This window comes from Lepidochelys kempii, chromosome 18 (assembly GCF_965140285.1).
Source record: "Lepidochelys kempii isolate rLepKem1 chromosome 18, rLepKem1.hap1, whole genome shotgun sequence".
In the NCBI taxonomy this organism is placed as follows: domain Eukaryota; kingdom Metazoa; phylum Chordata; order Testudines; family Cheloniidae; genus Lepidochelys; species Lepidochelys kempii.
Window position 1 is genome coordinate 2502546 of NC_136397.1, and position 15759 is coordinate 2518304.

General features: G+C 43.4%; 1 protein-coding gene across 5 annotated transcripts in view; it reads right to left on the reverse strand.

Annotated features, from left to right (window-relative positions):
- Positions 1-15759, reverse strand: part of USP48 (ubiquitin specific peptidase 48) — a 59566-nt gene that overhangs the window by 35593 nt on the left and 8214 nt on the right. For 3 of the 5 annotated variants that reach the window (XM_073316672.2, XM_073316670.2, XM_073316674.2), the window contains 7 exons: positions 14867-14991; positions 14070-14178; positions 12105-12238; positions 11564-11646; positions 10929-11108; positions 8390-8515; positions 652-801 (listed from right to left, as the gene is read on the reverse strand). In XM_073316672.2, the coding sequence (XP_073172773.1) occupies positions 652-801; positions 8390-8515; positions 10929-11108; positions 11564-11646; positions 12105-12238; positions 14070-14178; positions 14867-14991 (907 nt within the window). The remainder of the gene's footprint in view (positions 1-651; positions 802-8389; positions 8516-10928; positions 11109-11563; positions 11647-12104; positions 12239-14069; positions 14179-14866; positions 14992-15759) is intronic. The other 2 variants (XM_073316671.2, XM_073316673.2) reach the window with 2 other exon arrangements.

Below are 15759 nucleotides of genomic sequence, written 5' to 3' on the forward strand. Positions count from 1 at the left end.
CCTTGCTGTTTTTGTGGATACAGACGAACACGGCTACCCCGATGCTTGACACCATGAAGAAAGAAAAAGAAAGTAGGTTGTGGCAGAAAGCGTTAAGGGAAAAAGCAACACTGATCATGCAGCCTCTACTGCAGTCTTAAGTGTTGGTCAACACACAGTTCGCCTTCTCTCCTAAGGCTATTGGTTTTTCCCCCATCTAAAAGCTTCTAATGATATGCTCTGATCATGAACTCATGTGCTAGCATATATTAATGTGGCACTAATGATCTGGAAACCAACAGCATATCTGAAGAAAAAAAGGAATTAATTTTTGGGGAACGGCTCCTACAGAAAATTAAACACTTGCAAATTTAAACTAATGTTTGCAAACTCAAACCTTCCAAATCTTGTTTAGTTACTTTAAAATCAATAGCAGCAGGAAGTCTGAGTGGATAGAGAATGAGTGGATGTCAGTGCCCTTCTCTACCGCCCAAAGTCTTACAATAGGTACCACAAACACCAGAACACAAAAGGCTATGAGGAAAAGGAGTAACACCCACTATATGAAGTTATACATAAAAGGGAAATAGGATTAATTTAGTGATTTATTTACAAAGAGTACTAATCTTAACAATGGTCTACTACAAAATACTACCAGAATATCTTACAGACCAGCTTCAGCAGGCAACCTTTGGTAGAGCTCCTTCACCTCTTCATGTTTGATTTTGCCTCTGACCACGCTTTGTTTACGCATATCTGCCATTTCGTTACACCACTCTTCAAACTTGCAGTTATCGCGTTCGACTAGCTCCTGCAGAAAAGCTATGGAGAAAGACAGAAAACAGAAGTACTAGCTACCACTAACCCTACTCTGTCTTAAAAACAAAAAGATGGCCAAAATTAAAGTCAATTATGCCAATTTTCCCAGTGAGCAGTAATATCCAATGATAACAACCCCCAGCTTAAAGGTTTTCTCACACAAATAATGAAATACAGAGTCTTTCTAAAAGTCAAGTGCCTGGATAGTCCTTCTCTCCAATATTCACATTTCAGTATTTGTGCCCATATGGGTAATTAAATGTAAAGGAGACATGGGATGCAAATGATTTAATACTGCCCAACAAAATTTACTCTGGAGGACATGATACCTGCAGTGTTTTAGAATATAAACCTTTGATGCATGACAAAGGTTGCGTTGCATACGGGAAACTGAGGATTTTCTGGACAAAACTCAGGATAGGCTTCTAGGGGCACAAAGCTCTACAGATATAGAGCAGGTTGCACAGAGGAGCCAAGAGGCCAGTGAAGAAGCTTGGCAACATGTGACCTCCAGAAGAGGTAAGCGGAATGTCCGGGTTCCAGTAACACAGACACAGGTAACTAACCGCTTTCATGTTCTCTCCACAGGTATCGTTGCGGAGAGTGGACCAGATGATATGTCTGGGGCGAGAAAGCAGAAGGAGACTCCGCTGGTTGGAAGGCATGAGATGCTATGTCCTGAGGTTGGGAGTTCCACGACCACCACTCCCAAGAGGAGAAGGCGGGTGGTGGTGGTCGGGGACTCTCTCCTCCGGGGGACTGAGTCATCTATCTGCCGCCCTGACCGGGAAAACCGAGAAGTCTGCTGCTTGCCAGGGGCTAAGATTCGCGATGTGACGGAGAGACTGCCGAGACTCATCAAGCCCTCGGATCGCTACCCCTTCCTGCTTCTCCACGTGGGCACCAATGATACTGCCAAGAATGACCTTGAGCGGATCACTGCGGACTATGTGGCTCTAGGAAGAAGGATAAAGGAGTTGGAGGCGCAAGTGGTGTTCTCGTCCATCCTCCCCGTGGAAGGAAAAGGCCTAGGTAGGGAGCGTCGAATCGTGGAAGTCAACGAATGGCTACACAGGTGGTGTCGGAGAGAAGGCTTTGGTTTCTTTGACCATGGGATGGTGTTCCATGAAGGAGGAGTGCTGGGCAGAGACGGGCTCCATCTTACGAAGAGAGGGAAGAGCATCTTTGCCAGCAGGCTGGCTAACCTAGTGAGGAGGGCTTTAAACTAGGTTCACCGGGGGAAGGAGACCAAAGCCCTGAGGTAAGTGGGAAAGCGGGATACCGGGAGGAAGCACAGGCAGGAATGTCTGTGAGGGGAGGGCTCCTGCCTCATACTGGGAATGAGGGGCGATCAACAGGTTATCTCAAGTGCTTATATACAAATGCACAAAGCCTTGGAAACAAGCAGGGAGAACTGGAGGTCCTGGTGATGTCAAGGAACTATGACGTGATCGGAATAACAGAGACTTGGTGGGATAACTCACATGACTGGAGTACTGTCATGGATGGTTATAAACTGTTCAGGAAGGACAGGCAGGGCAGAAAAGGTGGGGGAGTAGCCCTGTATGTAAGGGAGCAGTATGACTGCTCAGAGCTCCGGTACAAAACTGCAGAAAAACCTGAGTGTCTCTGGATTAAGTTTAGAAGTGTGTGCAACAAGAGCGATGTAGTGGTGGGAGTCTGCTATAGACCACCGGACCAGGGGGATGAGATAGATGAGGCTTTCTTCCGGCACACGGAAGCTACTAGATCGCATGCCCTGATTCTCATGGGTGACTTTAATTTTCCTGATATCTGCTGGGAGAGCAATACAGCGGTGCATAGACAATCCAGGAAGTTTTTGGAAAGCGTAGGGGACAATTTCCTGGCGCAAGTGCTAGAGGAGCCAACTAGGGGGGGCGCTTTTCTTGACCTGCTGCTCACAAACCAGGTAGAATTAGTGGGGGAAGCAAAAGTGGATGGGAATCTGGGAGGCAGTGACCATGAGTTGGTTGAGTTCAGGATCCTGACGCAGGGAAGAAAGGTAAGCAGCAGGATACGGACCCTGGACTTCAGGAAAGCAGACTTCGACTCCCTCAGGGAACGGATGGCCAGGATCCCCTGGGGGACGAACTTGAAGGGGAAAGGAGTCCAGGAGAGCTGGCTGTATTTCAAGGAATCCCTGTTGAGGTTACAGGGACAAACCATCCCAATGAGTCGAAAGAATAGTAAATATGGCAGGCGACCAGCTTGGCTTAATGGTGAAATCCTAGCGGATCTTAAACATAAAAAAGAAGCTTACAAGAAGTGGAAGGTTGGACATATGACCAGGGAAGAGTATAAAAATATTGCTCGGGCATGTAGGAATGTTATCAGGAGGGCCAAATCGCACCTGGAGTTGCAGCTAGCCAGAGATGTCAAGAGTAACAAGAAGGGTTTCTTCAGGTATGTTGGCAACAAGAAGAAAGCCAAGGAATGTGTGGGCCCCTTAATGAATGAGGGAGACAACCTAGTGACAGAGGATGTGGAAAAAGCTAATGTACTCAATGCTTTTTTTTGCCTCTGTTTTCACTAACTAGGTCAGCTCCCAGACTGCTGCGCTGGGCATCACAAAATGGGGAAGAGATGGCCAGGCCTCTGTGGAGATAGAGGTGGTTAGGGACTATTTAGAAAAGCTGGACGTGCACAAGTCCATGGGGCCGGACGAGTTGCATCCGAGAGTGCTGAAGGAATTGGCGGCTGTGATTGCAGAGCCATTGGCCATTATCTTTGAAAACTCGTGGCGAACCGGGGAAGTCCCGGATGACTGGAAAAAGGCTAATGTAGGGCCAATCTTTAAAAAAGGGAAGAAGGAGGATACTGGGAACTACAGGCCAGTCAGCCTCACTTCAGTCCCTGGAAAAATCATGGAGCAGGTCCTCAAAGAATCAATCCTGAAGCACTTGCATGAGAGGAAAGTGATCAGGAACAGCCAGCATGGATTCACCAAGGGAAGGTCATGCCTGACTAATCTAATCGCCTTTTATGAGGAGATTACTGGTTCTGTGGATGAAGGGAAAGCAGTGGATGTATTGTTTCTTGACTTTAGCAAAGCTTTTGACACGGTCTCCCACAGTATTCTTGTCAGCAAGTTAAGGAAGTATGGGCTGGATGAATGCACTACAAGGTGGGTAGAAAGCTGGCTAGATTGTCGGGCTCAACGGGTAGTGATCAATGGCTCCATATCTAGTTGGCAGCCGGTATCAAGTGGAGTACCCCAAGGGTCGGTCCTGGGGCCGGTTTTGTTCAATATCTTCATAAATGATCTGGAGGATGGTGTGGATTGCACTCTCAGCAAATTTGCGGATGATACTAAACTGGGAGGAGTGGTAGATACGCTGGAGGGCAGGGATAGGATACAGAAAGACCTAGACAAATTGGAGGATTGGGCCAAAAGAAATCTGATGAGGTTCAATAAGGATAAGTGCAGGGTCCTGCACTTAGGATGGAAGAACCCAATGCACAGCTACAGACTAGGGACCGAATGGCTAGGCAGCAGTTCTGCGGAAAAGGACCTAGGGGTGACAGTGGACGAGAAGCTGGATATGAGTCAGCAGTGTGCCCTTGTTGCCAAGAAGGCCAATGGCATTTTGGGATGTATAAGTAGGGGCATAGCGAGCAGATCGAGGGACATGATCGTTCCCCTCTATTCGACATTGGTGAGGCCTCATCTGGAGTACTGTGTCCAGTTTTGGGCCCCACACTTCAAGAAGGATGTGGATAAATTGGAGAGAGTCCAGTGAAGGGCAACAAAAATGATTAGGGGACTGGAACACATGAGTTATGAGGAGAGGCTGAGGGAGCTGGGATTGTTTAGCCTGCAGAAGAGAAGAATGAGGGGGGATTTGATAGCTGCTTTCAACTACCTGAAAGGGGGTTCCAAAGAGGATGGCTCTAGACTGTTCTCAATGGTAGCAGATGACAGAACGAGGAGTAACGGTCTCAAGTTGCAGTGGGGGAGGTTTAGATTGGATATTAGGAAAAACTTTTTCACTAAGAGGGTGGTGAAACACTGGAATGCGTTACCTAGGGAGGTGGTAGAATCTCCTTCCTTAGAGGTTTTTAAGGTCAGGCTTGACAAAGCCTTGGCTGGGATGATTTAACTGGGAATTGGTCCTGCTTTGAGCAGGGGGTTGGACTAGATGACCTTCTGGGGTCCCTTCCAACCCTGATATTCTATGAAATACTTTTTGCATGTTTGAAAGGATTACCAATAATGTACTATAATATGTTTCAGAGTAGCAACCGTGTTAGTCTGTATTCGCAAAAAGAAAAGGAGGACTTGTGGCACCTTAGAGACTAACCAATTTATTTGAGCATAAGCTTTGTGAGCTACAGCTCACTCCATCGGATGTTAATCTCACTAAGGAAAAAAGCAGCAACAGTTTTTGTACAGCTGTAATGGTGAAGGGCTGCAGACCATGAGCGCACCAGGCTCTTTCAGAGATGTCCCTACTACTCTTTGAGGCCCCTGGTTTCATTTCCTTGCCTCCCACTCATCACAGCAAGCCACAGGTCCCCTAGCTGTTCCTCTCTATTTCTCTGGAGCAATGGTTCTTCCTACTGAGATGCAGAAAACCTGGGTCTTCAGTCCCAGTAGCACACCAGAATCCTTAATGCCACCTACCAGAGAGGCCACCAACAAGGATTTGGGGGCACGTATAAAATCTTAGTGATCCAGGTTTTACATGGTTCAGTGATAAGCACAGAAAACTATTAAGAACTCCTGTGGATTAAAGGGAACAGGCAGGGAAACTGAAAGGCTGCTGATTCAAGTGAAAGGGGAGTGTGACTAAGTTTTAGTGTCACCAGTGAAATAAAATACTTCAGAAGAAAAGATGGAAAATGTGGGAATGATGGAAATTCACACATAAAAGAGGAAGGAAAGGGAGGAAAAATAAGTGAGGGTGTGCAATAACAGGCTTAACACAAAACAGATGTAGCAGTCAATTAATAGTGAAAAGAGGACAAAGGGGAAAGACAGAAGACCACCTACATACTTACAGTAATGGTATAAAGAAGGTGCAAAATATTTCCTGTGAAATTTTCTTCTACATTTAGAATTTTTTAAGAACTAAGCTGTTTGAGAAACGTGAACCGTATTTTTCATTTAGATACCATCATGACAGGTACTATGCAAATCTCATAGAATGTTCTTAATTTTAACCTTAATGCTAAAAAATTATTTGTTTCTGGGACAGTGAATTTAGTTCAATACATTCAGGCTGACCCTTTCACTTTTATGACTGCTAAGTCATCATGGCATGATAGCTAGGGCAAGAGGCTATGACTCAGGTGACCCAAACTGTATTCCTGCTATCTGTAGGACTTGCTGTGTGGCCACGGGCAAGTCAATTCACTCCAACACCTTACTCCTCCCGCCCCAAAAACAGGAGTAACACCTCCATGCTTAGTGCCCCACAAAGATTAATTACTATTCATATATAGTGCTTTGTTAGGTATTATTATTAAATCCACTCGCCAATTGGATTCCCACCTCCCCAAAGCTCTAAGATAGGCCATGAATACGTAAATGAAAAATCCTTGAATGGCCTGCACTCTTACATTTCTTATGCCCTTTGTTCACATTAAGAGAAGTAACAAGTACTTGCGAGGCATAGCAGGCCATTCTGACAGAAACAAGAAAACTGAGCCACTGTCAAACATCAGGACTGCCCACCCTCATTACAGTATATACACCACTGACATCTTATAGCCATCATTATTTAGCTTTATGCTTACATTTAAGACATAATTAGTTTAAAAATTAAAATGAGAATCTGGCTGTGGGCACTAATTATTCAAAGCCACTTTGACTGGCCAGCTGAGCATTTTGTGACTACATGCACAGACTCGGCAGTCAACAACTGGGTCTACTTCAACACACACAATAAAGCCTCACAACTGTTTTGTTACAAGAGTTCAGGTGGTAACGTTGATGGGACAAGGACACTGAGCTGTTATGGGCGTGAAATTTTAAACGTACTCTCCTTCATACACAGAGTCAAACTGTCATTTGAACTGCAATGTGATATCCTTTCAGACACGCCACTGTTTTTTGCATCCGATGAAGTGAGCTGTAGCTCACGAAAGCTTATGCTCAAATAAACTGGTTAATCTCTAAGGTGCCACAAGTACTCCTTTTCTTTTTGTGAATACAGACTAACACGGCTGCTACTCTGAAACTTGTTTTTAATGAAAAAGCTAACTGGGGAGTAACTTTCCAGTATTCTAAATTATTTAGTAAAAGAAGGTGAGAGAAGACTGGCTGTTGGGCCACAAACTGCTGCTGAAAGGCTTTTAGAGGGGGAAAGGAAGAGCACAATAGGGGTGGAAGACAAAAGGTTAAGAACTACAACACAAATACACCTCTACCCAGATATAAGGTGGGTTCACAAACAATACAGTAAAGCTCCAACACACTGCTCTGAGCAGCATGTTAAGGGAGCTGGGCCGGGCTGGGGCCGAGGGGTTGGATAAGGGGCAGAGGGTCTGGGAGGCAGGAGCTGTGGGGGGGCACTTTTGGGGGCCCTGCAGTCCCAGAGCAGCCTGGGGGATTAGCGGGGGGGGCCGGGAGCAGCCCGCTCCGCTTCCCTCGCCCCAGCCCCAGCCGTGTTGCTCGGGGGAGGGGGCTTGGGGGAAGGGATTCCCCCCCCCGCCCTCACCAGCAGCGGCGGAAGTGGAGCAGCCCGGCCCCAGCCCACCCCACTCCGCTAGCTACCAGCCACCCGCTGCAGGTGAGTGCGGGACCTTTCCCCAACCCCCCGTCCCCCCCAACACAGCTGGGGCTGGGGCAAGGGAAGCGGAGCAGGCTGGGGCCGCGTTGCTCCGCTTCCTGCCGCCGTTGAGTGCAGAGGGCATCCTTTCCCCCAACCTCCCTGCACTCACCAGCGGCGGGAAGTGGAACACCGCGGCTGCGTTGCTCCACTTCCCACCGCTGCTGGTGAGTGCCTGTTAGGGGGCATGGGGTGTGGATAGGGATCAGAGCACTCAGGGGACAGCGGGGTTGGGTAGAGGGTGGGGGTCTCTGGAGGAGGTGGTCAGGGAACAAGGAATAGGGGTCCAAAGCAAGTTCGATATAACACGGTCTCACCTATAACGCTGACTCCCGAAGACCGCGTTATATCAGGGTAGAGGTGTATATTAAATATATAGATAAAAAGGTATGTATGGACTTTTTGCTCATATTTTTTCCACTTTCCTAGGAACTATTTTTCATAGTGGAAGAATACATTGCAAAACTTAATTCTTTAAAAAAGTTATGAATACATTCAGCAAGTCAAATAGAAACAAATATCAATAAGCCACTGCTGATGCACGTATCAGGACCAGGAGTGACTGGTACACTACGCAATAAGTGTATTAGTTATAATTACCAGTGCACTATGGAGTGAGTGCTTATTGCTGGAATAATCGTTGGATCATTTAAGATAAGCTTTTATTTTACTGGACTCAGTGCTGCAAAAAGTATTTAAGAGGAAGTGCTAATTTCCCTCTGGAACTGACCCAAACAGACTTACGAGGCCTCGCTATATCTGACAGGAATAGGTTTGAAAAGTCCAAGTTCACTTACTTGGGACTTCTGCTGTTAGAGATTTTTCCCGTGTTTGCAGTCGGTACACCAACATGTAAGCATTTCGAGAGCAGTGAGTTCCTTTCCCACACTTGGGTTTACGAGTTTGAGACTTAGAAGGCTCTGCTGAGGTACAGAAGTCAAAAAATAATAAACATGCATGCCAACATATTTATTCTACTTTAATGGGGAATATCACATATCTCATTTCAATTCTTCCCTAACACATACACACTACCTCCAACCTCGCCAGAACTTTTCTCCAACGTAATACGGACAGTTTGTCCTGCATATTGTGTACACAGTCTTATCAATGCAGATTTCCTTATACCAAATAACACTGTCTAATGCTTACTTAGATTGTGTTGCAGAGAATTTAAACATTGTTTTATGCACATAACAGAAACGTGTCCTTTCCCACTACATGACACCTATAAATATCAAAGTGCAGTGCAGGAAATAAAGAGTTATTCCAGAGTGGCTGGTTCCAACTTCCACCTTTAAGAGATGGAAAAAATTTGGCCATATAATACCAACCAATATTTCTCAATCTGTAATTCTATCTTAATCTCCAGCCTGTCAGAAAAATGAAATTTACAAAAATATGCATACACATTTGCAATTTTAAAAACAAAGTTTAAAAAAAAAAGTAAAGGAAAAACCTGCTTATTATCAAACCTTTAATACAACACAAAGAAAATACTGTAGGCATATATTGTTATTTCTTGGGAAATTCCACTACTACACTGATAGGCCACAAACACTTAGCCCTCCAGCATAACAATCCACACTTATTTGCAAGTCTGCCCCCCATGCAGGGCCAGAGTTCAAGAGTGTTTCCCTGCAGCAGATAAGCAGATCTCCAGTACCTGAAGCAGAACTCCTTCCACAGCTATATACGTTTGGGATGGCATCTGCTCTTACAGGAGAAAGAACCCTGAACTCAGGGCTTGGGAGGAGCTGGGAAAATCACTAACACACACTGAACAAAGTTTGTATTTATAACTCTTTGCACATAAAAGCTCCAAAACCACAAATATTAATCAACATACTTAACTTTAAGACCCCGAGTAGTCCTACTGACTTCAGTGGGACTACATCTGTGCTTAAAGTTACGCATATGCATGAGACTTTGTGGGACCCTGGCTTAATATTGTTTGTGATCTGAATGTTTTAACTTACTGTTACAAGTAAACCAACGAGTAACCCATGAGGCTAACAGAACAAAGATAAAAGAAAACCATTTTTCTGGGTTTTGCGATTTGACAGCACTGTGTATAATCAGCTTCATGAGGGTCAATTTCATCACTCATGCACTAAGCATGACAAAAATCACAGGTCTAGTGGGAGTTCACATACATGCTCTTCACCACTAACTTTACCAACAACAAGCAGCAAAGCTGAAAACTAAGAGACATCAGATAGGTGTGTGCATGGAGGAAGTCGGGGGGTGGGGGGGAGAGAGAGGAAGGCAGGGGAGGTCTGAGCATGTTTGGTGTTGTTCTCAGGGTTCCCCAGAAGAACCTTATACAACAAATGATGGATCAGGTAAAAAATAGATTTAAAAAGTCCTAAAGGCCATATTTATGGTGCTCTGTCAGAAAACTGAGGGCCTTTTAAGTCAGTCAAGAAAACTTCCCTTTGTACAAGCATAGCCTCAACTCTTTGAAAAGGGGATTTTTCTGCTTGCTTTTTAGATGAGAAAAATCTGGTCCGACACTTCCCTGCTTTTGTTAAAGCACTAGAATGACTCTGCCCAAGCCTACAAACCCATCCTGAGAAGTACTGAGCACCGACCCACTCACTGAAGTTACTCACAGTCACAGGAATTTGCCGATTCAGGCACTCAGACTGTTAGTTCAGAACTCAATAGCTCCTCCACATCAGCTGCAAGCAGAGCAAGCTGAAGCTCTTCAGCAAACTCAGGGAAGTCAAGACCAACAATGTCAATGTAAACAGATATGGGGGGGGGGGGGGGTTGGAAGAAGAAGAAAATAAGTGATATAAAAGATAAAAATATTATGTAGTTTTTGCTCCAAAAATGTTTTGGTTTTGAGATTTATGAAAACTTTTCAGTTCCCCTTCAAAAAGATGAACAACCTCCTCAGTGGAAGTAAATATACAAAAGGTAACTAAAAATAATCTTGCTCTCTAATAATAAAGCCTCATTCTGTGTGCTAGGTTGGGAAGAAACAGCTTTGCATACATTTTACCAATACGCAAGTTAATGATTTGTTTAAAAGATGGTTGTCTAGGTAGATATGCACACTACTTGCCATATTACAATCTATAAGAGAACTGAAGTAAAGTCAGTCATCACCAGGCCCGTAAGACATTCAACAATCAGATGGGGTTGGGGGGTGAGGGTTAAAAATTGGCTGCAACTAATCAAGTTGCAATTTCATTAGTTACCCTTAAAAAAATGTTAAAAAGTTATGACTGCAAATCACTCAATACATATATCAGGGCAATTGATATAGCCTCCATGTTTTTGGTGAAAAGTTATTTTAAAAGGGCACTCACAACTTAAAGGTTTTACCTAGATCTTCCTCAATCCCCAGTTGCAATTTCTTCCCCTCCATCTTTTCTATGTCTTCATCATTAAACTTGTACCATTCACCAGTCTGAGGGTCTTTCACATGAGCAATGTAGTGACCAGAATATGCACTCACTCCCCTGTGTATAAGAACTGCACTAAGTTCATATATATAGACACCATCTGAAAGAGAACAGGCAGTTTTTTAATCCACCAGAAAATACAAAGAACACAAGCAGCAAAAAAGTTCTTTTAAGAACTGTACCAAGACTTACTTTATACAAGACGTATACACAACACAGCATAATTTTTTTCCCTATTACTTCCCAAAGAGAGCAGCAGCACACACGTTGTGATGTATACATTCTTAACTCACAAATCTGGTAGCCAGAGCTCCAAACAGTTTGAAATTTAGCAATTTTTGTTAAAGTACCTAAACTCAACCGCTGGTTTATCAAATGAGGACAAACACTGCTTAAGCTTCCATTTTAAATAAAAAGGTTAATAGCCAGAAATGACTTATTCATTAGCACAACTGTTTTAGTTGTTTTCAGCTAGAGGACAGGTTCAGGCAAGATCTTGGCAGCTAATGGCTGTATTAGTACAATTAGTCAATTAATACTTCATGTATAACTCACCTTTTTGTTCCATAAAAGGTTCCATATCAAGCAATTCAGAAAAGCCAATGTAAGTATTCAACTTTTTCTTATGGCCAGTTTGTCTATTCAAAAACAAATTACAAGACTTTCATGTACAAGTATTCAATGCAGCAAGGAGAGTAAACATCTTTTTGCATATTTAATCTAAAATTTTAATTTGCAAATCACTACTGTATTTAACAGATGAGACTACTGGATAGTTAAATGAACTTCACACTGAATGCATCCGATGAAGTGAGCTGTAGCTCACGAAAGCTTATGCTCAAATAAATTGGTTAGTCTCTAAAGTGCCACAAGTCCTCCTCCTCTTTTTGCGGATACAGACTAACACGGATGCTACTCTGAAACAAAAAATTAAGCGCACAGATGCTCAAATTCATATCATGTAACTCAGTTCAGACTTGCTGAATAGAACCAAGTTGTATGAAGTAAAAGCCAAAGCAGAGAAAGTAACTACAAGCATTTCCGAGTGACCAATATCCTTCCTAGGTTTACAACACATACAGGTTAGGTCACTTACCTGTCAAACACAAAACGCATCAGCTGCAAGTTGAGTGTACATGGAAGACTAAGCAGCCTGATCTTCCTTGTTGCATTTTGTTTACTCTGACAAGTTTCACAAAAGTAACGATTGTCCCCTTCTAACTTTTCTTCCTGACCAAGAAAAAAAGGAAGGTCATCAGTACATGTTACAGAGTGCAACATTAATTCTATGTTCAGCAGAGTTATTTGCTGCGGCCCACCAAGCTCCCCCTGGCGCTCCCCGCCGCCCCCCGAGGTGCCCCCCCGGCCCCCGAGTTATTTCCTGTGGCAGCCAAACTCCCCTCACCCACCATCCCCGTCCCCCCCCAGTGCACCACTTCCCCGCTCCTCTGCCTACCTCCAGCGCTTCCCACAGCCAAAGCAGCTGTTTGGCAGTGCTTAGGGTTTTCCAGGAGGGAGAGGAGAGGAGCGGGGAGCTGCCCACTCAGGGGAGGAGACGGAGAAGACGCTGGGATTTGGGGAAGGGGTTGGAATAGGGGCAGGGAGGGGGTGGGGACTCATTGAAGGGGTGGAGTGGAGGCGGGGCCGGGGGCAGCAGGGTGGGAGGTGTCAGTGATGCGGCCCTCGGGCCAATGTACTAGTCCTCATGTGGCCCTCCTGGTGATGTGAGTTTGAGATCCCTGCTCTAGCCTGAGATTCAAAACTATATATAGATACCAAGTTAAAATGTGAGAGTTCTAACTATATCATTCAAGCTGTATTCCAAAATACTGTGGAGTGATAGTACAAGACAGCATAGAAGATACTGAAAGCTCTGGATTCACCACCCAGTAAAGTTATCATAGTTATTAATAGGCAGTCAGTCTGAGGAAACCACCTGAGTTCAGTCTGGAAGACATAAACCCCAGTTGCAATATCAGGCAGATTATCAAAATTGCCCTCCACAGTACAGAGAGATGTGCAAACTTGGCTTCTACCAGAGAGATGGTGGAAAATTCTAATTTAATGAGGTCACATAGGTAGTGTGGCATGGCTGTATGGCCAGAATGAATAGAAAGCCATATCTGAGCAATGAACATGCAATGAGACCCATGTAGATGGATCCCTTCCCCCATGCTGAGCCAAATTAACTCCAATGTGGATCAGCAAGGGCCAAATGTAAGCAAGAAGGCTTGCCTTTTAATTGTAAGGCAAACCTTCAAGCCCAAGTTCATTGTTGCAAGGCGGAGATACGGTAGTCTTGGGGTGTGGTAGCCTCCTAATGCATCTCTTAGATTTGCAGACATGTAGTTGTTTGCTTTTTATTGTAGAAGACCTTTCACAAGCAAAGCAACATGTTGGTCAAGCAAGTCACCCTGCTTCACCAAACTATTGGACTAATTACAGAGCAAAAGACTAAACTTATAATTAACTTTGCCCTTAATATTTTTAATGACTTTCGTAACTCAAGCCTTAAACACCCTGAACCTGAGTTCTAATCAAATTTTAAATACGCATTAAAAGCAGACGTAGGTGCTGAGGCTGCTTGTCCAGAGCTACCTGCCAATATTTTAGTTTTTAAAAAGCTCTGCAGTTGACAAGCCAGGTAAGCAAGGGAAATGACCATACACACAGAGTGCTATGAACGAAAAAGCAAACAAACTGAGAAATACTTTCTAATCTTTCAGTTCTAGTAATTTTAGATGGAATATTTTCAGAAAGATATCTCTCTTTAATTGCCATTATTTTACCATTAACACACTCCTTGTTCTCTGACTTCATTAAAAGTTTCATCTGAATTAGGAGTACAGGACTGGGCCCACATTTAGGATAGAAAACCCAAATTGTTACTCGTCACCCCGCTGAGTAGATTCAAAGCTCTGACCACTAACTGTGATACCATGTTGAAAATTAAAGCACTTCTTGAACAAAAAGGGAAAAACTTAAACACCCTCTCAACAGGCAAGGAGACTAATGCTTTGTGGGTGCTACAGAAACAGTAGGATTCCATAGGAATTGGTACCTTAAGAAATTCTGTGATACAGTCTGTCAACTGCTTGTGCCCTTGGATATTTAACTCCAGTTCATAAAATTTCGATATGAGTTTGGACTCCCTGCCACACTGGTTACAGCTAGAATTAAAAATAAATTTAAATAGATCAGTACATGTCTTAAAGTGTCAGTCATTTAACCACCAGAAAACTTTACTGCTGAAGTTCTTCCTCTGATTGTTAAACCAGGAGAGAATGGATTAAATTATCTCCAACACTCTGTTTCCAAGATTGCACGGGTCACAGAAGAGGACGTCATACAGAGAGAAGAGAGCATCCAGCAGGAAGTAAAGAAATGCCCATTTACAACTGATCTTTATGCTATGTTTCAAACATAATTTACAATTCCACTACTGGGAAACAAAACAAGCATTGGGGCACCATAATACCACATGTTCTAGATATGGGGAATTAATCCACATAATTAAATAATTCAGATGGCTATTTATTTGTGAGTTACTTTCCTTTACTAAAGGATGAATTACAGAAAAATAGATAAACTGTAGAATGTTAAAAATTATGCAAACAGTCTTATTTTTAAGAAACTCAAGATTTTAACACACACTGAAAACATTTTTTAGTTTAAAAATAATTTAACAAAAGTCACCTTCCCTTCTGCTAAAGATTAAAAAAGAATGACTCCTTCCCACTCATACCCTCCTCTCCCCCACCAAAAAAAAGTCTTCAATATTTGTAGGAAGGTGACCAGAAGAATAGGCAAACACACTGAGCAAGAAAGCACCACTAGAGAATTAAAGCAACTACTTACACAGTGACATATGCATACTCTCCGCAAAACTGCTTTTGAACAATGTTCCGTACATCTGGATTTTTTTGTTTAGACAAAGTATCCTCTAGCAGTGACATGAATAGCTTTGAAAATTCCTGGGCATCCTAGAACAAAACAGCAATACTTGGTAATATACTGCAACTCAAAAGTGGAGTCAGAACCTACCTCTCTAATTTACTGAATTATGTCCGTGATGGAGACCCACATACCAAATTACATGGAAGTGTACTAAGGAGCATGATGAATAGAAAAATACAAGTTAAGAGGGCTAAGAAAAAATTGAACTTGAGTAAAGGAAACGTAAGACACCTAGCATGAGAATACCAGCATGAATGAAATGGTACAGTGCTGGTAGCTAAGAAGTGTTTGATTTCTGGACTGCAATGTGCGACTGAACAACAGGAGTGGCTCATTTATGATATAAATCCCATTATTCTCACTTTCTAACTCCACATTGTGAGCCAATTTTTTCCCCACAAGAATACTGAAACAAATATTTGACTGACAGGCTTTTTCAGAGCACTGCTTATGTTGTAAAAACAGCACACAGTAGTTTAAAGTGTATTAATCTTCCTTTGTTAGGGAATGGAGTATCCTTTGCTAAAGACATGGAACAGCTTCTGTGTGAGGAGAGATTAAAAAGACAGACTTTTCAGCTAAGAAAAGAGACGAGTAAGAGGGGATATGATGGAGGTCTATCGAGTCTTGACTGGCGTGGAGAAAATAAATAAGAAGTCAAGTATCAGAGGGGTAGCTGTGTTAGTCTGTATCCACAAAAACAACGAGGAGTCTGGTGGCACCTTAAGGACTAACAAATTTATTTGGGCATAAGCTTTCGTGGGTAAAAAACCCACTTCTTCAGATGCACGGAG